Source organism: Chelonoidis abingdonii, chromosome 2 (genome assembly GCF_003597395.2).
Source record: "Chelonoidis abingdonii isolate Lonesome George chromosome 2, CheloAbing_2.0, whole genome shotgun sequence".
In the NCBI taxonomy this organism is placed as follows: domain Eukaryota; kingdom Metazoa; phylum Chordata; order Testudines; family Testudinidae; genus Chelonoidis; species Chelonoidis abingdonii.
This window is the reverse complement of record NC_133770.1, coordinates 48,832,846-48,852,780: the sequence shown is the minus strand read 5'-3', so window position 1 is coordinate 48,852,780 and position 19,935 is coordinate 48,832,846. Positions and strand designations below refer to the sequence as shown.

General features: G+C 43.3%; 1 protein-coding gene across 10 annotated transcripts in view; it reads right to left on the bottom strand.

The window, feature by feature from the left end:
- ANKIB1 (ankyrin repeat and IBR domain containing 1) overlaps positions 1-19,935 on the bottom strand; it is a 167,125-nt gene that overhangs the window by 51,635 nt on the left and 95,555 nt on the right. For all 10 annotated transcript variants that reach the window (XM_032798119.2, XM_075062347.1, XM_075062345.1 and 7 more), the window contains one exon: positions 10,257-10,374. In XM_032798119.2, coding sequence (XP_032654010.1) covers positions 10,257-10,374 — 118 coding nt within the window. The remainder of the gene's footprint in view (positions 1-10,256; positions 10,375-19,935) is intronic.

Genomic DNA, 19,935 nt, shown 5'->3' with positions numbered 1-19,935 from the left:
TAGGCTGGGCAACAACTAGACTAAGCAGTTTTTCTCACAGTTTTCACCCCTAAAATCTGGGCCAGTCCTCTCAGTTGGAGTCTTCAGAGTGTCCTTTTTGCTTGCAGCATAGGTGGGTGAACTAGAAAGCATAAGCATGTGGCCGATGTGTCTGTTTTATACCCTCAGTCCATGTGCTTGGAAAACAAGTTCAGGCATGTCTGGGTGCATTCTTGAGTTTCCTGGCAAGGTTGAGCAATTCTCCTGGTGTGGCCTCATGCACATAAGTCATTGAATTGTAGCTCCCTGGCTGGACAATGGTTGTTGATCGGTTGTTTCACACCCTGCCTGGGTGCTGGTTACTTTCCTTGCTGTTGCCTCTGGGGAGCTAATATCTGACTGATTTCCCAATTTACAGCATGTTTTAGTGACAACCATACAACACAATTCTCATAACTTCATATGCATTAATGATACACATATATGGATAGAGAAATTATTTTCAGCAGATCATAACCTTTCCCCTGATACCTTACAAGGCATGTTTATATTTATATGGAAATGTGGAATATGAGGGTTACAGTAGGATCCCCCACAGTATGGAATGCCACACACACAAAACACACTAATTTTTTCTTCTCTAGTTGCAATTTTATGTAATAATTTGCTTTCTCTCCCTCTTTCATAAATAATCTGTGCTTTATTACTGAAAAAACAAACAAAATCCCAATCCCAGTTCTGACGAACAAGCTGTACTAACAAATCCATGCTTTTGTGTGACAGAGGAAATCAAAGTTTGTCAAGTAAACAGATTTCAAGGTCAAGTTTCTAAAAAGGCTAGACAAATGCATTATTATTAAATAAAAAAAAATACCGTCAGCTCATGTTCTTTGAATTAAGAAAGTTAGAATTAAGCTAGTCTTATTATTATTTTGTCTCTTAAAAAATTAATGGGAAAATATTTGGAATTTGGCAGTGCTAATTTATGCAGAGTGGCTTCTGGTTTATATCTTAATTTAAAGAGGAACATATTCATCAGTTATGTTACATAATCACACCCATTGTATGTCCTTATTTTTATGTCAAACACATTATTAAGTTTTAAATATGCTTGGTTGAATAATTTCCAATTTATACTGAATAAACTGAAGGCAAAAGAGCCTGCTTTCTCATGACTTGCAAATTATGTGTGTACTTCTCTTTAGGTAATGTTCAATTGCATTAAGTTACAGCTATACCATGAAGGCAACATCAAGAGAATGACCTCGCAACCCAGACGGATTCCTTCTCAAATCTCAATTACAGCTCTCTAGATGGTGGCGGACATGTCTGCACAGTTTACATCAACCTCATTGCTTTAGACTCAGACTTCCAGCATGGAATACATAGCACTGCCAACATTTTGTTCTTAAGAATATCTGTACAGGTTACAGAACTTGCCAGCTGAGAATCTTCAGTCTTAACTAAGTATTCTTAAAATTCAAAATATTATTCTCCTTATATATTAATATCATATAAGAAACAAAGCAAATTAGCTAAATTAAAAATTTATTATGCAATATCAGTGACTTGTATGTGATTAGGTTATCATTTAAAGACATTGATAAAAGTTAGTCTAATTTTCTATTAAAGGTACACAATCAACTTGAAACTATTTTTGTTGTTTTTAGTTTTAACTAGATTTCAAGTACTGCATTACCCACTTGTGAGACATTCTGCCAATTTCTGTGGTTTTAAAATCACACTTCCCTATTTCAAATTTTTTAGTTACTATGCAAGAAACCCACAAAAAATAACTGAAGCCCCCTGTAGCAAAGGGATTAACATGCATAACTTTATATTCATTGGGACCACTCATGTGCTTAAAGGGACTATTCACATTCATACAGTGACCACATGCTTATGTGCTTTACTGGGTCAGAGCCTAAGGCCTCAATCCTGCAATGTGATGTCTGGCAGGCAGACTGTAGAAGGCCCAGCTGCCGCCTGATCACCCTCTCCTGGCCAGAGGTTACTCTGCAACACCCTACCTCTGTTTCCCACTCTCCCGGACCCCTTAAGATCTGCACACAAGCTTCTCTCTGGTTTACCACCACCCTTACCTGGGACTGGTTTAATAAGAGAAACAGTTCAAAACCATCTGGAAGGGCTAATTTAATTGCTATTATTCACATCCATGTTAAACCTATTATAATGAACATATTAGTTTTATGTAACAGAAAGAAGAGTGTCTTTTTACACACTCACTATATGCACAACATATTTAGCAGCAAACAACCATTGGTTCGACTAAATAAATATAGGAATGGACTTTTATGAAGGTCAGAACTTCAATATGGGATCAACTATCTAAGTAGTTCCACTTTTAGGTCTCTATCTTGAAACAATAAAACCTTTTTTCTCCAAACAGCTTTAACTCAAAATTTCTTAATTATGATTCGCAGTTTCAGTCACTTTTGTATTAACTCCCCTGCCTGAATGTTTTTGGTATACTGCAGACAGTCTGAATAAATGGGGATATAAAACCATCTTTATGAACTCAGTTAAAATGGAAATGCTACTTCAAAAAGAAGCTAGTTTTATTTTCTACCACAACATTCAGTGCTAATCTATATTTTGGACAAGAATTCCAACTGCTAAATAGACTAGATGAGTGGTAGACTTATGTCATGACAAAATACTGTAATAAATTTTTCTTCTTCAAGTATCCTCTGCATATTCCCACTCTTGGGATGTGCAGAGGGGGAGCAGCCAGGACAATGGAAATTCTGGTAGCAGTGTGTGTTAGGGTGCTCACACACCTCCCTCCCTGCCCGCAGCATATGAATGTGTTCTGAGGGCATAGCTTTGAAAAGTGGTATGGCACTCTTTCTTTGGCACAGGCTATACTTTTTGAAGATGACCACCAGGAGGAATGTCCACAGGAAAATTTCCAATATGTCATGGAACTGGAAAGTGGCTCATTGCACAATGGCAGTGTGGGAGTAGTTACAGCATTGTCTTCTTTGGCAGAGGCAATCTAAATTTCATGAACTAGTTGATAGAATGGCATAAACTTTAAAATTACCATCAGTAGCTTTCAATGAGGCTATGCATCCAGTCTGACATTTTGAGGTTTACTGCAAAACGCAGGGTTTTGTTGTCTATGCTGGAAGGTATTTGGAAACCAGCAAAACTCCTATGGTTGAATCCATCATTGTACCAAACAATTTCAAAGAAGGTTGACAAGTTATACCAGATCCCTTACGAAAGATTCTCCTGTTTTCATGTAAACCCTCAGCCAAACTCTGATTATAGCAGTATCACTTCAAAGAGCAAGGTGAAGTCTTCAACCTTCTTCCCCTTATGATATAGAAGAGAAAAAGCTGGGAGTCTAGGTAGAAAAATGTTTTCTTCAACTTCTTTAAACATGCATGTGGCAAATTGTCAAGCAGCGATGGACAGGTATTAGTTTCAACTGTGAGATAAGAGATGAGTCTTTCTGTAATCCTCTGGGAGATTTTTGGTAAAGTTAACATCAGCTCTCAACAAACAGGGACAAAACCGGGCTAAGCATGCCCTCAGGGCATCATTTGATGTCCCTGACACCATTTCAAAAGCTGTTGCATCTGCAATAGCTCTATGTAGGCATGCACGGCTACGATCATTTCTTTCTGTGGAAAGAGCATCAAAAATAGAAGACCTACCCTTTCAAGGGGATGGACTATTTAGTTCAAAAACTTATGAGGTACTGGAGAAGATGAAGGAGACGAGTTCCATGGCAACCATCTCCCTATCAACAGAGAACACTTATGCCTGTGCTCAGGCATCACAGGCAATACCACACACCATTTTCTTCTTTGTCTTACTATAAGAAAAGCACTGTATAAGCTCGAAAACTTGTCTCTCTCACCAAGAGAAATTGGTCCAATAAAAGACACTACTTCACCCACCTTGTCCCTCTATAATGAGAAGAGGCAGTCAGATTATTACCAGCAACACCAACAGCAAGCACTCTCTCAAACGCAAGAGAGGAAAGAAAACCCAGGATGAGGCTCAAAGAATTTCTCAGCTCTGGTCTACACTACGGGGTCAGGTTGAATTAGCCATGTTAGGTCGATTTAAAAATGACTGCGTCCACAAAACCAACCACATTCTGTCAATCTAAAGGGTTCTTAGGCCTGGTCTACACTGGGGGGGGGAGGGGGACGGGACGAGAGAGAGAATCGATCTAAGGCCAGGTCTACACGATGCGTGAAAATCGATTTTAGATATGCAGAATAGCGTAGCTGAAATCGATTATCTAAAATCGATGTACTCACCCGTCTTCACCGCGCGGGATCGATGTGCGCGGCTCGCCATGTCGATTCCGGAACTCCGTTGGTTTTGGTGGAGTTCCGGAATCGATGTAAGCGCGCTCAGGGATCGATATATCGCGTCTAGATGAGACGCGATATATCGATCCCCGAGCAATCGATTGTAACGCGCCAATATGGTGCGTCGTATAGATGTGGCCTCAGATACGCAACTTCAACTACAAGAATAGCGTTGCTGAAGCTGACATATCTTAGATCAACTTAGAATCACTTACTTCACCACTTGTGGCCATGGAAGGTCTGGCTGAGACTATCCGCCAGTTCGTTCTGCACTCCTGGGAGGTATGATGCCTGCAGGAGGATCGAGTACTCCACACAAGTCCCACAGTGCAAGGACTTCCCGGCATAGGGGAGAGGAGTGTGCACCCCCGTTTGTTGGTATAAAACTTCGCCGAGGTGTTGTCCATGAGGACTGAAACGCACATGCCTGCTATGTAGGTTTTGAAAGCGTGGCATGCCAGTTGTATTGCTCTCAGCTCTCTGACATTGATGAGCGGAGCAAGGTCCACCTGAGACCAGAGGCCTGGAGTCCTGAGATGAGCTCCCTAGCCCAGATCCGAGGCATCTGTCACCAGTGAGAGAGAGGGCTGAGGGCTGGCAAAGGGCACTCCCACACAAGCCAATCATAAGTAGAGCCACCATAGGGGGGAGTCAAACACTGGGCAGGGCAGGGTTATGATGCTGTCCAAAGTGTCTCGGGCTGGCCGATACACCAACGCCAGCCAAAACTGGAGCGGGCGCAGTCTGAGCCTGGCGTGCAGTACCACATAGGTGCATGCAGCTATGTGTCCCAGCAGCTTTAGGCAGTTCCTTGCTGTGGACGTGGGGAACTTTCTGAGGCCCTGTATGATGTCCCCCAGTGAGTGAAACCTGGCTTCCAGGAGGTATGCCCTGGCCTGAGTCAAGTCTAAGACCATACCTATAAACTCTATACTCTGCACCAGGAACAGAGTAGATTTGGCCTTATTTAGGAGAAGACCCAATTTGAGTAAGGTCCTTCTGATGAATTCGACCTGACCCTGCACTTGGGCTCTTGAGCAGCCCCTGATCAGCCAGTTGTCGAAGTAAGGAAACACCTGTATCTGGCGCTTGCACAGGAATGCCGCAATGACTGCCATGAACTTTGTGAATACTCGGGGCACTGTCAACAGTCCGAATGGGAGGATGGCAAACTGATAGTGGCCATTGCTCACCACGAATCTGAGGTAGCGTCTGTGATGTGAGACTATTGTGATGTGAAAATATGAGCCCTTCAAGTTGAGGGCAGCGTAATCAGTCTCCCAGATCCAATGAGGGAATAATGGAGGTTAGTGAGACCATGAGAAACTTGAGTTTCTTTACAAACTTGTTGAGCTGCAGCAGGTCCAAGATGGGTTTGAGGCCCTGAGGCCCCCCTTAGCCCTCGGTATTAGGAAATCCTGGGAGTAACTCCCCCCTGCCCCTTAGCTCCTGAGGAATCTCCTCCACTGTGCCCACTGAGAGAAGGGACTGCACTTCTTGAATCAGAAGTTGCTCGTGAGGGGGTCCCTGAATAGGGACAGGGAAGGGGGTTGGCGGGTGGGGGGGAGCACAGAATTGGATGGAATATTCCCTCTCTACTGTGCAGATCACCCAACGGTCTGAAGTAATTTGGGACTAGGCATGGTAGAAAGGGGATCGACAGGACGAGAAGGTAAGAGAGGAAGGATCCAGGAGTTCGTTGTGGTAAGCTGTCCTCGACTGCACCTTCAAAACAGTGGTCTGGGCCCAGGTTTGGTCTGACCAGAGTTTTGCCCAAAGGAAGGATGTTGCCTCCTTCTACCATTCCTGTTTTGCCTGCGTGGAACATCCTGGCAGTTCTGCGGCTGGTAAGGCCAAGGGGCAGGCTGAGGCCTAAAACGCCTGTGCTGGGTAGCTGGCGTGAGGAGCTCCAGCGAGCGAAGAGTAGCCCTAGAGTCCTTCAGACTGTGAAGTCTCTTATCTGTTTTTTTCAGACAAAAGGGAGATCCCTCAAAGGGGAGGTCCTGTATGGTCTGCTGGACCTCGTGGGGCAGTCCAGAGACCTGTAGCCAGGAGCCTCGCCTCATCACCACCCCTGCGGCCAGCGTGCGCGAGGCTGCATCCACCGTGTCCAGAGCCGCTTGCAGAGTGGCCTGGGAAACCAATTTCCACTCCTCCACGAGTGTGGAGACCTCCATCTGAGAGTCCTGAGGCAGGAGCTCTGCAAATTTAGCCATTGCCAAGCAGGTGTTATGTTCGCAGCAGTTCACAATGGCCTGCTGGTTGGCTATGCGGAGCTGCAGGCCCCTGGTCGAATAGACCTTTTGGCCAAATAGGTCCAGCTTCTTGGCATCCCTGTTTTTAGGGGTGGAGCCTTGGAACCCCTGGTGCTCTCTCTGATTGGCCGCATCTACCACCAAAAAGTCTGGGGAAGGGTGGGTATAAAGGTGTTCATACCCCTTAGATAGTACGAAATAGCGCAGCTCGGTTTTCTTGGCCGTAGGGGCCAGAGAAGCGGGGATCTGCTACAGATTTTTGGATGTGTCAACTACTATTTTTATCAATAGCAGAGCAACTCTGGATGGGCCACAGGGAGCAAGGATGTCCACAACCGGGTCTAAATCCTCCTCCACCTCCTCTGCCTGTATCCTCTGGCCTTGAGTGGCCCGTCAATAGCTGCTGGAGAACACTGTTGTCCTTGAGAGCTGGGGCTGTCGATGTCCCTGTGACCGCTTCATCCAGCAAGGACAAGGATGAGAGGATGGGTAGCAGGCCCTGTTCACTACCCTGGCCCCTCTGGGTCCCTCAGCACACGGTAATGGGGTTTTGGCACTGCAGCTGGTGCCAGAGCTGACAAATCCAGCGGTACTGAGCCCGACGATGGCAGTGGTGCCAGCTGTCTGTGAAAGATGCCAAAGACATCGACGCAGTCCTGGATTGCAGACCAATCTCTGATGGTAAGCCCTGGGTGTCCAGAAGGGCCATTGAGCAGACGGCTGCCACTGTTGCTGCCGGGTATGGCTGTTGACTCCATCGAGACCTGGACCTCCTATTCCGCAATCTGCTGGCGTGATAAGAGTCCGCCTCTGACTCTGAGGTCTCCGAGTTGGAGGACCATGGAGTAGCAGTACCCTGGGTCGCTGGCAAGTGGTGCCGTGAAGCCGGGGAATGATGTGGCCCCTCTGTCTGTGCAGGCGGTGCTTGGGGTGGTGGTGATGGAGACTGGCAGGCCTTCACGGCAGGCTTGCCCGTGGAGTGGAATGGAAGGCGCATGGTCACTGGCGACTTGTCCCACCTCTGACGGGAGGACAGCACTAGGAGGTGCATCAGGTCTGTGGCTGCCCCCAGCGTTGACGGTAGTTGTATGTCCCCTTGGTGGTCTGGGGACTGAGGAGGGTTCGGACTCATCCAGACCCCAGCTGGGGCAGGAGTCTACGAGACCCTAGGCAGAAGGAAGGAGGGGGCAGTCTGTCCCGACACATGTGTGGACACTGCAGACCCCTTAGGTTTCGAGAGGGGCAATCGACCCCTCACAGGCCTCTTCTTCTTTACTGGCACGGGGAGGGAGAGTGGTGCTGTGCTGAGGCCGACTTCTTATGACCCGAGTCATGATGGTGCTGAGGGGCCTTAGTTGGGACCATTTTGCGCACCGTTGGTGTCAGAGCATTGTGCACCAATGAGGACATGCTTGGTGCCAGTTCAGTGGGTCCCGGGTCAGAGTGTGGCCTCAATGTCACCTCCATCAACAGAAGTTTTAGTCTCTGTTCCTGGTCTTTGAGGGTTCTGGGACGGAACCCTTGCAGATACAGCATTTCTCCTTCTGGTGACTCTCATCAAGGCACTGCAAGCAGGAAGAGTGAGGATCACTCTTGGGCATAAACTTGACATAGGCCTCACAGGGCTCAAACCCTGGAGACCCGGGCATACCCCAGGAGGAGGGAACCTTGTGGGGAGGGGGGCCCAAACCAACTAACTATAAGGAACAACTATTTACTAACTGAGAAACTATATACATGATATGCTATCAGACACTGCTGGAGCGCTTGCTGCAGGAGCGAGCGACGTTCCAGCTAGCCATCACCAGCGGTAAGAAGGAACTGAAGGAGTGGAGGATCGGCGGAGCCCTATATTAGGGGTGCCTAGGCCGACCCTCTGGACACTGCTAAGGGAAGAATATTCCAGCTGGCATGCAAATGGCGCGCACGCACCTCGTTGGAATGAACAATCACTCGAAGAAGAACACAACAAGGATGCAGATCATTTGAAAAGAGATTCCTCACAGATGCACAAATGGTTTCTAAAGGACTAAGTGATTCAGAACATTTTCTGTCTTTTGGGGATTTTGGACAGATCTGTTTGGCACTAGATTCAGTATGAAATGTCTCCATTTTTATCAAGAGCAGGCTCAGCCAATCTATCAGTGACAGATGCATTCATCCTAGATTGAGGAATGGGTCTGATGTACGCATTTATCCCATTCCCTCTAATCCTCAAAGTTCTAATGAAAATAAAACAAGATTCAGCCACTGTGATTTTAGTTGTTCCTGCATGACCAAGGCAACAATGGTACACCGAGTTGCTCCATTTATCCAACGTCAAATACAAGACGTTCTGTTTTCTACAGACTTACTGTCCCAACAGAGGGAAGGACATTCCATGCAGATCTTCAATTGTTATGTCTATTGGCTTGGGCAACAGGACTTTGACAGATTTAGAAAGACCTTGCTCCTCAAAGGAGCAGCCAGTTCTTATTAATACTCAGAAATCATCTACCAGAAAAAGTTACAATTTTAAATGAAAAAGATTTGTTATATGGCCAATCTGGTAGAAATCTTGACCAGTTACAGTTCCTATACAATTCGTTTTAGAATATGTGTTACACTTATAACCAATGGGGTTGTCTCTCTCCCCCATTAAAGTCCATTTAGCAGCAATAGTAGCATTCCATACTGATATTACGGGAAAAATCTATTTTCTTGCACAAGCTGGAGAAACACTTCTTAAAAGGTTTAGTGACTCTTTATCTCTCAGTACAGGGCCTGCTCCCTCCATGGAATTTGAATTTAGTTCTATTGCAGCTTATGTCTTCCCCTTTTGAAACTGTAGCAAGCTATCCCTTCATTTATCTCTGAAAACAGGCTTTATAATAGCAATCACTTCTGCTTGAAGAATTAATGAGTAACATGTATTGACAGAGGACCCTCCCCCCATACTACTCTTTATAAAGATAACGTGGTTCTTAGACCATACCCAAAATTCCTTCCTAAAACGATTTCAGAGTTTCTTGTAAATCAAAGTATTAATTTACATGTATTATCCTCAAACTTCCACACAAGTAATGGGGAATACAGATGACATTCTTTAGATGTAAAGAGATCACTCTCATATTAGCTGGACAGAATTAAGAATGTAAGGTCTGGTCTTAAGCTGTTTATTTTGTATATCGGCATCTCTAAGGATCATTTCAGTGCAGTATCTCTCTAGACGGATCAGACGGTGTATTGGGGAACCTTGTAGAGAAGCTTCACTCTCTTCTCCTGTTCCTTTTAGAGCCCATTCTCCTAGAGTGGTTGCTGTATCTATAGCATTCATTAAATATATTCCCCTCATTGAGATATGCTGGGCTGCTGCATGAAGTCCAATTCACACTTTTACAAGATATTATGCATAGTATCTGCCATCCAGGTCTGAAGCACTGCTTGGCAGAGTGGTGCTTCAGTCATTGTTTAATTAGGACTCTACTCCCTCTTTCCACTGTATGATACTATTTGGCAAACTATCCCAAGAGTGGGAATATACTCAAAAAAAGAATACACATTTTGTTAATAATTATTTTCTCTTTTTCTTTGAATTATAGCAGAAACCCCCCCCCGCCATGAACATGATTTATTTTGCTGAGATAATTTCTACAACTGTCTGAATGCTTTATTAGTTTTTGATTACCATGTGCCCGAAGCAGAGCTTCTGCAGTAAACAGTGGGGCTTGAAGCATGTCCGCAGATTCCACTATCAGCATATCCTTTAGCTTTCGCAAATCCTGAAGTCTTAGTCCCTCATATGGCTTTGAAAAAGAAAAGGAAAAGACAGGTTAGCTCTTCAAAAGTAGAGATTTTCCATTAAACAATAATTTGGCATTAAACTGGCAACAACAATTTAAACATTTCTACTACCTAACAATTTTCTCAAACTGCAGGTGGAGAAACTATCCTCTTGATAGGTAAATTGGGGATGAATTCTTTTGTTTGGCTCATGACTGTGCAGATTGACAACTATATCAAATTATATGAAGACATTGTAATCTGGTGATGTTCATTTATAGTGCATCAATTTTACATATTTCAAAGCCAAAAGAAGATATATCTACAGTTCTCTGAAATTTTTAGAGTTCAGTCATTGAGATGGTCTAACTCTATGTCAAATGATTAAAAAAAAGAAAAAAGACTCTAAATTACTAGGTTTGCATGGAACTCAGCTGGTGATATGGTTGAAGACAGGAAATTCAAACAATTCTTATTGGAAAAGTTAACTCATTAGGTAGCCACTAGAATTCTGGAGCTGTTCAAAATCTACTTCTGAGGGATGAATAAGAAAAGAATGCCGGATCCAGGATTATCTGAAGTAAGATATTGCTTGGCCTGGCAAAAATGCAAACACAGGTAGCAGCTGGATGACTTTTCACTGACCACTTATGTGCTGAGGGCCATTGCCTTGACATTATCCTGGGGGCAGGAATGCTGAAGACTTGGACAGAAAGGGAAGGTATAATTGGCTGGTGTCATACTGCAGGCCACATGAGGCAGCATGTACCAAGTCAGAAGTGGGAATGGAGGTAATTGATTGGTTGAGTGGTCTGAGCATACAGCTATAGGTGGCTGATCCATCGCAAGTACAGAAGTTCAACTGTGCAGTTTGGGCAGCAGTGGCCCCAGACATGACCACCTTAAATGGGGAGAACCAGTTTCAATCCCCCTGCTTGTTTCAGGGTGGCATCTTCTCTTATAGTGTTAGCAATAGGGTCAGGTGGAAAACAAAAAGGCAGCAACTCTGAGGTCACACTCCAGCTCCTATGGCCAAGATATGAGAGCTGCATCCTTACTCCTTAAAAATAACACAGGAAAAAATAAAGTCTATAGTAAGTCTTATACTCCCATGCAGACACCATCGAGGAGAGAAACAAGGGACTGAGAAAATGATATACTGGCCTTTTAAATAGTTTTTTATAATTCACATTTACACTACAGTAAATAAGAGTCCATCTCACACACTGGACATCCACAATAAACTCTCAAAAAAATACATCTAATAAACTAACTCCAGTATTTACCCACAAGCAGTAGGATCCATCAGCAACATAAACTAGCATCAATTGATGGGAGCGCCTGCTGTCCTTTCTGGTACTAGCCAATTCCCCAGACTAGTGTGAACAGAAGAAGTGGACTCAGAGCCCTGCCTCTTCTTTGTCTTCTTTTGGAAAGCATGATGGAAGTGGTTCCTGCATTTCCTTATGTAGGCTGCACAAACTGGGGAGTGTTTCCTTGTGTCTTCCTGTTGGTGCACACCTATCGTGCGACTAAGAACATTCTGAACCTTAATGGTCCCTGCTAAAGTAAATCTGGGTCATTTGCTTGACAGCATTCTAGAATTTGATAGACCTATTTAATTTTTTACAAAAAAGATAACTTATGAAAACATGTCAAATATACAGAGATACAAACAGTTGGGTGCTCAAGTGATTACATTGGCATAGATATGCTCTAAAAAACTGGGACAATGACTAAACCCTCTGGACTTTATCTGAACTGTAGTTTGAATTACCACTGAAAGAATATAAATTAGCTTCATCAGCATGACAACCACCATCTTTTAAAGACAGAATCTATAAGGGAAAGATATTTCTTAATGATATCTGCAACATAAATGTATATTCAAGGAACTAACATTTCAATCTGAAGTGCACAATAGCGCTAAGTTATGTTTAATTGGTTGTTTCTATGTTGACCACTGGCACTTATTTCGTTTGAGTAGTACGTGTTATACTGTCTCAGTTGGAATGTTCCACACAAGCCCCAGCAAGGATTTTTAGATTCTCTGGTTTTAAGAATTTTAATTTGCTCTTTAAAGCAATATGGGAAATATTCCTTACGATGGTGTTTTAAAAATAAATATATTTTGTTCACAAACTAATATATTAATCCATAAAAAAACATTAAGAAGACAAAGTTAAGCAGTTAGAAGTCTGGAAATGGTAACGGTAATGTTGTGCACACAGAAAATTTTAAATATGCCCTCTTTGGCAAGATAATATGTTCTTTAATTATATGTACATGTACTGTTTCTCAATGTAATTCAAAAAATGTTTTCTATGACCTCAGATATATGCGTAATTCATATCTGAATAACTCATATAGGCCCAGATCCAAAGCATATTGAAGTCAATAGAAAGACTCCCATGATTATAATGAACTTTGGATCAAACCTTAAGTGCACAGAAGAACTTCAACTCATTCCATCTGTAGAAGCCCTTAGATTATAATTGAGGTCTGTACTGAAAAACTTGCACTTTGTGTTTAACAAAGGGTACGTCTACAGTACGAAATTAATTCGAACTTATTCAAATTTTCAGAAGCGATTTTATACATTCGGTGTTGTGCGTCCCCATTAAAGCGCGTGAATTCAGCGGAGTGTGTCCACAGTATCGAGGCTAGCATCGAATGTCTGAGCGGTGCACTGCGGCAGCTATCCCACAGTTCCTGCAGTTTCTGCCGCCCATTGGAATTGTGGGTTAAGCTCCCAGTGCATGATGGGGCAAAAACATTCTCGTGGGTGTTTCTGGGTGTGTGCTGTCACTTGCTCCTCCTTCCGTGAGAGCTACGGCAGACACCAAACTACCAGCAGATGGTGCAGCACAGTGCACAGCCTGTCTCCTGGTACTATGAATCCATCTCACATGTCCTCTCATCTTTCTATCTACTCTTTCATCTAACCATTTCCTGTCATTTTTCAGCCATCGTGAACAGAGCCGCACAGCTTCCACCACAAACTCTGCTCTCCCACTCTTGCAGCTCTAATGAGCTTCCCGACTTTGTGAAAGCTACAGAAGACAACCATTTAACACCTTTTATCGGCCATCTTGAACCGAACAGCTCATTTTGTGCCCTTTTTCCAGGATTACCCATGCAGGCGCAATAGCGCGGCAAGCATGGAGCTCACTCAGATCTCCGCTGCAGTTTTGACCATTGTAAACACATCGCACATTACGCAGCACTATATGCAGTACCTGCAAAACTGGGTGAGGAAGTGATGACAATGCAATTATTATACTGATGAGGACACGGACACAGACATTGCTAGAAGCATGGCATGTGGCGTTTGGGAGATCATGGTAGCATAGGGCCTGGTTCATGTCATGGAATGCCGATTCTGGGCCTGGGGATCGAGCACAGACTGGTGGGACCGCGTAGTGTTGCAGGTCTTGGATGATTCCCAGTGGCTGCAAAACTTTCATATGCGTAGGGCCACTTTCATGGAACTTTGTGACTTGCTGTCCCCTGCCCTGAAGCACAAAGACACCAAAATGAGAGCAGCCCTCACAGTTGAGAAGTGAGTGGCTATAGCACTGTGGAAGCTTGCAACGCCTGACAGCTATCGGTCAGTAGGGAATCAGTTTGGAGTGGGCAAATCTATTGTGGGGGCTGCAGTGTTCCAAGTAGCCAATGCAATCATTGACCAGCTACTATCAAGGGTAGTGACTCTGGGAAATGTACAGACCATTGTGGATGGCTTTAATGCACTGGGGTTCCCTAACTGCGGTGGGGTGATAGATGGAATGCATATCCCTATCTTGGCACCAGCACACCGGAGCAGCCAGTACATAAACTGCAAGGGGTACTTTTCCATGGTGCTTCAAGCACTGGTGAATCACAAGGGACGTTTCACCGACACCTACGTAGGATGGCCGGAAAAGGTGCATGACTCTCGCATCTTCAGGAACTCTAGTCTTGTTTGAACAGCTGCAGAAAGGGACTTACTTCCCAGACCAGAAAATAACTGTTGGGTACGTTGAAATGCCTATAGTTATCCTTGGGGACCCAGCCTACCCCTTAATGCCATAGCTCATGAAGCCATACACAGGCACCCTGGACAGTATTAAGGAGCAGTTCAACTATAGGCTGAGCAAGTGCAGAATGGTGGTAGAATGTGCTTTTGGATGTCTGAAAGCATGCTGGCGCAGTTTACTGGCTCAGATCTCAGCACAATCAATATTCCAATTGTAACTGCTGCTTGTTGTGTGCCGGTGGCCAATTTCGCATAGCCAGACAACAGGGCAATTAGAAGAGCGCAGTGGGGCACACTGCACATCAGAGAAGCTTTGAAAGCCAGTTTCATGACTGGCCAAGGTATGGTGTGACAGTTGTGTTTGTTTCTCTTGAAGTTACCCGCCCCCTATACATATGAAAGGAAATAAAGTCTAAATTGTTTAAAAACTGTTCTTTATTATTTGTTGCACAACACAGTGAGAGAAATCTGAAGGCAGATTGGGGGTGGGGAGAGAGGGGGTTAGGATGGTGGAGGAGGAGGGAAGGACAAGCCAAGAAACCAAATCAAAAGTTCGCATATGCCAGCTTTCTGCTGCTTGGGTGATCCTCTGGGGTTGAGCGTGTGGGTCCCCGTAGCCTCCTCCCTTGTGTTCTTGGGCATCTGGGTGAGGAGGCTATGAAACTTGGGGAAGATGGAGGGCGTTATACAGGAGCTGCAGCGGCAGTCTGCGGTCTTGCTGCCTTTCCTGGATTAGATCCGCCATACAGCGCAGCATATCTGTTTGCCCCCCCATGAGCTTGACCATACTGTTCTGCCTGCTCTCATCGTGCGCGTCCCTCTTCTGTTCGTGTTCCTGTAATGCTTTATGGGACCCCGCAATTGTTTGCCTCCACGCATTCAGCTGGGCTCTATCAGTGCGGGAGGACTGCATGAGCTTGGCAAACATATCTTCTGGAGTTCATTTTTGTGCCTTCTAATCTGGACCAGCCTCTGGGATGGAGTAGATAGGGGCCGCGTTGAAACATTTGCATCTGCGAGAGGAGAAAAAGGGAAGGTAGTATTTTAAAAGATACATTTCAGAGAACAAAGGGGATACTTTGGTATGAGTAAGCCATCACACACAGCCAGGCAACAGAATTCAGCTTGCAGGCAGCCTAGGGGCACGCGGGTTCTGCTTCTTCTACATTCATTTCAATATTTTCAAACTGTTGGGACCCCTTTCCCATAGCAAGCAATGCCTGGTGGGTTTGCCATAAAGGAGGGCCTTTGGGATTATCACTTCACACAACACCCCCCACTCCTCAACCACGTGGCTCCCAAGAGGCTCTGAGCAGGGATGAGCCCTTTAAACTATATGCGAACAGCCCAGCGTGGCTGGGTTTCCCCCCCGGCTCCCCACCGCATGGCTCCAATCAGGCTCTCACTCACCAGAAGTACCTTCTCCGGAGTCATGCTCCAGGAGCCTGCATTGGGAGTTGGGAGAGGCTATTGGCTCCAGTGTTAAGCATAGTTCCTCGCTCCAAAGGAACAGAGATTCCCCACTTGCCACCTGTGCACTGTCCTCCGCCTCCTCTTTGTCCTCCAATGACTCTTCCTCCTCGATCCATGCAACTCCCCTCTTGCAGGTGTCCACGGACAGTGGTGGGGTAGTGGTGCATGGAGCTCACGGTAGAAGCGGAATGTATGGGGCTGTGACCCAGAGCATCCGTTTGCCTCCCTGGCTTTTTGGTATGCTTGCCTGAACTCCTTGATTTTTGTACAATATTGCTCTGTGTCCCTGGAGTAGCCTCTTTCCGTCATGGCCCTGGAGACATTAGCTTATGTATTTGTATTCCAACATGCGATGAAAGTCAGTACCTTCCGTTCGGACCATGCTGGAGCTCATCTGCGAATCCAGGACTGTGTGATCTCTTGAGATGAGTGGCGGACTGTGCTGATGGTCACCTGAACTGATGGTGACCAAACAGGAAATGAAATTCAAAAGTTCCCAGGGGTTTTCCTGCCCACCTGGCTAGTGCATTGGAGTTGAGAGTGTCATCCAGAGCGGTCACAAGGGAACATTCTGGGATAGCTCCCAGAGACCAATAACTTGAATTGCGTCCACAATACCTTTAACCCGGGATTGCGATCTCAATTTAAATGCTACTCCACTTGCCGAGGTGGAGTACAGAAATTGATTTAAAGAACCCTTTAAATGGAAAAAGCCTGTTTGGTCACATGGATGAAATCATTTTTTTTTTTTTTCAAATTAACTCGGCTAATTCTGAAATAACAGACTAGTGTAGACCAGGCAAAAGAGATCACCAGACCTTTAAACTATACTGTAACTTTGGAATGTTCCATGTTCTGTCACTTCTTCAACCCATGGAATAACAGTTTTCCACTGTCTTCAATTCATTTTTCTTTATACTCCTCCTTTTACATACACACACATCTGAGCATGCACACCTCCCCTTTATTTTACCTTTAACATTCTGAGACAGATACAAAAACCAAAGATACCAATTCTTTTATTATCAAATTGCTACTTGAAACTACGTTAAAATGTTTATTAATATCTTAGCATTTGCACAGAAGTTTTATTTTATCAGTTCATTTAAAATTAAAGTGATTTTTCTATTTTTAATATAATGTTAAAATTAAGACAAACCAGTTCCTTTTTGTGCAATTAAGATGGTAACCATGCGATGCCAAATTTACTTTATATAATTATCATCCTTTTTATAAATTGGAGCTATATATTTTCAAAAATTATCTGATACTGCATCTACCACTTAACGTGCACATATATAATACATAGATTTGGAGACATATAAGTCAGCTGTACTTTCGTCTTCTCTTCCTATTTGAAAATGATATTTCTATCTCCATGTACTAATTTTAAGTGGGTTATTTTACGAGTGCAAACACATCTTTCACTTTCTTAAATATAAACACTAAAGTTGTGTTTATAATACTTGCTAAATGACTTTCAACTGGAACTGAACAGATCCATTCCAAATATAAATTAAATATCTGAAGAAAATGATTGTTTTGTAATTGTGCAATATAAAGTTCTATGTGTCTGGCAGAGAACTAAAACTGTTCTGGATGATCTGCTCTGAATTTCTGCTTATTCCCAGGTGTTCCTTAGCATATACTGAATACATTGCAGTACGGGGTTAAAATGAAAATGCCTGTTACCTCCTTGGGGCTATACTGCAAAGATGAACCTACTTCTATTTTAGGAATAAGCAGTGAACCAGAGAACTATGAATGTGAAACCATCAAAACTGATGCAAAAATAGTTAGTTAAAAAGATTAAATTCCAATGTATATTATTTGGGTTACTGCTAGTCTAACTTCACCTTTAATAAATTTTGAGAGAGAAATATTTCTTATATTCTTACACATGATACATACAGGCAATGTTTGCTCAAATTATTTTATTGTGGGTTGTTTTAATTAATGAAATAAAAATGCAAAATTAGAGGCAAGGGAAAACTTTTGGAACTTTCCTTTGATTTCTATTTAAAAAACCAACACAGACATATCCTATTTTGACACTTTTTGCTTCACCTAACCACAATGATAAAAGAACAGACTCTGGTCATAAAGTTGTGTGTCTTGGTGTTTTATACAGAGACATAGTTCTTAAGTTTATACCTTGTTTTGTAAATGTTTAATATTCCTATTCTATATTGTGTTATGTAGGAATATATTTAATTAAAAAACTATTATGACCTTGCATTTGTTATACATTTTTTAATTGCAAACTCAGATTTAATCATTAAAAGGTGCCCTGTTAAAAAGACAAAAACTAAAACGGAAGTGTCTCTTCAGAAGAACGTGCATTTCAACCAGTACCAATGTCACATAAGATTCTAGAATGAACTCATGTTAAACAATTATTTCTATTAGAAACAGTTACATAGGAAATATTCTTGAGAAAAATATTCAAAGAAAGAAAATACTTGCAAAAGTTGTACAGTTACTACCCACTCCCATCTTATTTAAAAGTTGAAAGCTTTTGTTCTGCCCCTCAGCAATTAGAAATGATACATTCTTGTGACTTTTTTTAAGCTTTGCAAATTGTTTATTTTCTTCATTGCAAATGGTTCAATTCTAAATGTAGGCATTCCTTATAATTCCTTGATGACATCTGAATATGAACAATGACATTGAATTGGCTACAACCATTTGAAATTCAGATATTGTTACCATAATGCAAGAACACTTAACTCTGCCCACAGGGGGATGGCAATAGGAACTGGGAATATAACAGTACCTTTCTGCCCTCTGTCAGCTAGCAGCAAGTACTCCCTTGCATCAAAGATGCTGCATAGATCTCAGTGCAGGTCTACATGAGTAAGAGTACTGATTTTGAGTTGTGCTGGTCACAGATAAAATGCCAGGATTGGTTAGGGAGGGCTAAGATATTGTTGTACTCCCAGTTTTATTGGGATCTTCATCCAGACAGGTTGTGTGGGAAGTGTCACCTTAACACTATAATTCATGGTTTTTCATAGTTTATATTTTGTTTTTTTCTGGAAATGCTAACCTTCTTGTAAGTGATATGCAAAGGGGTTTTAAGTTGGTGAATGGGTTGCTTACAGATCTTCTCACTCACTGAGCCCTTCCTTGAGGAGGCTGAGCCAGAGCCTGAGCAATTTCCCTAAACCTCTGGTCTCAGTGCTGTGCAGTTGTGGCCTGCGCTAGGAAAGCCTGCTTATCCTCAGCTTCCACTCAGAGCTGAGTGCTTGTGGCATGCACTGAGCGAGTCTATTCCTAACCCCTTAATCTAGTTTCAGTACAGTGACCCCATGGATATGCTGAACATTCCTGTTTTCAGTTACCACTTCAGTTCCTGTGCTGTGTGTCTGCTTCTGGAGCACTTAGAAAATTAAAAGCAGATCATCTGGGGAAAGGATTTTATATTGGGAATTCTTGGCCAGACGATCCTTAATTTGCAGCCCACAATCTATTCTGGATTCTGATGTGGCATAGCTATTTTCAAGGCAATCTACTTACACACACAATTTTAGAACACTTTGAAAAGAAATATATCTAGGACAGCTGTATCACAGGAATGCTTGGACCAAATAATCCCAATTTTTCACCAGCATCTTTACCCTGGGCTCTCTCTTGGCAAAGGAATTTCCAGGCCAATCAGGCTATGCATGTGCATTCTAGAGCATTTTGATAATTAAAAGTGGGTAGCGAGTGGGCCTTTATATTAGAACCTCCCTGACTAAATGATCCCGCAAAGTCTAACCTGGATCTTGATGTAGCATAGCTATTTCCAAGGCAATCTGCTTACGCAGGAGCATTTTGAAGCATTCTGAAAAATAAAAGCCTCTCACTTCGGAAACCTGAGACCAAATTACTCAAATTTACCCCACAAACTGTATCCAAGGTCTTCAAACTGGCATACAAATTCCAAGTTGATCTGACAGCCTGTGAATTTTAGAGCTCTTTTGAAAAGGTGCCGTGAAACTAGCATGGTGTTCTACTCTTGCAGCTTTGCCTGCACTCCTTATCTTCTTCTTGTCAGTGATACATGGAACCACACTACAATCAACTCATTTTGGGAGAAAAGGGAAGG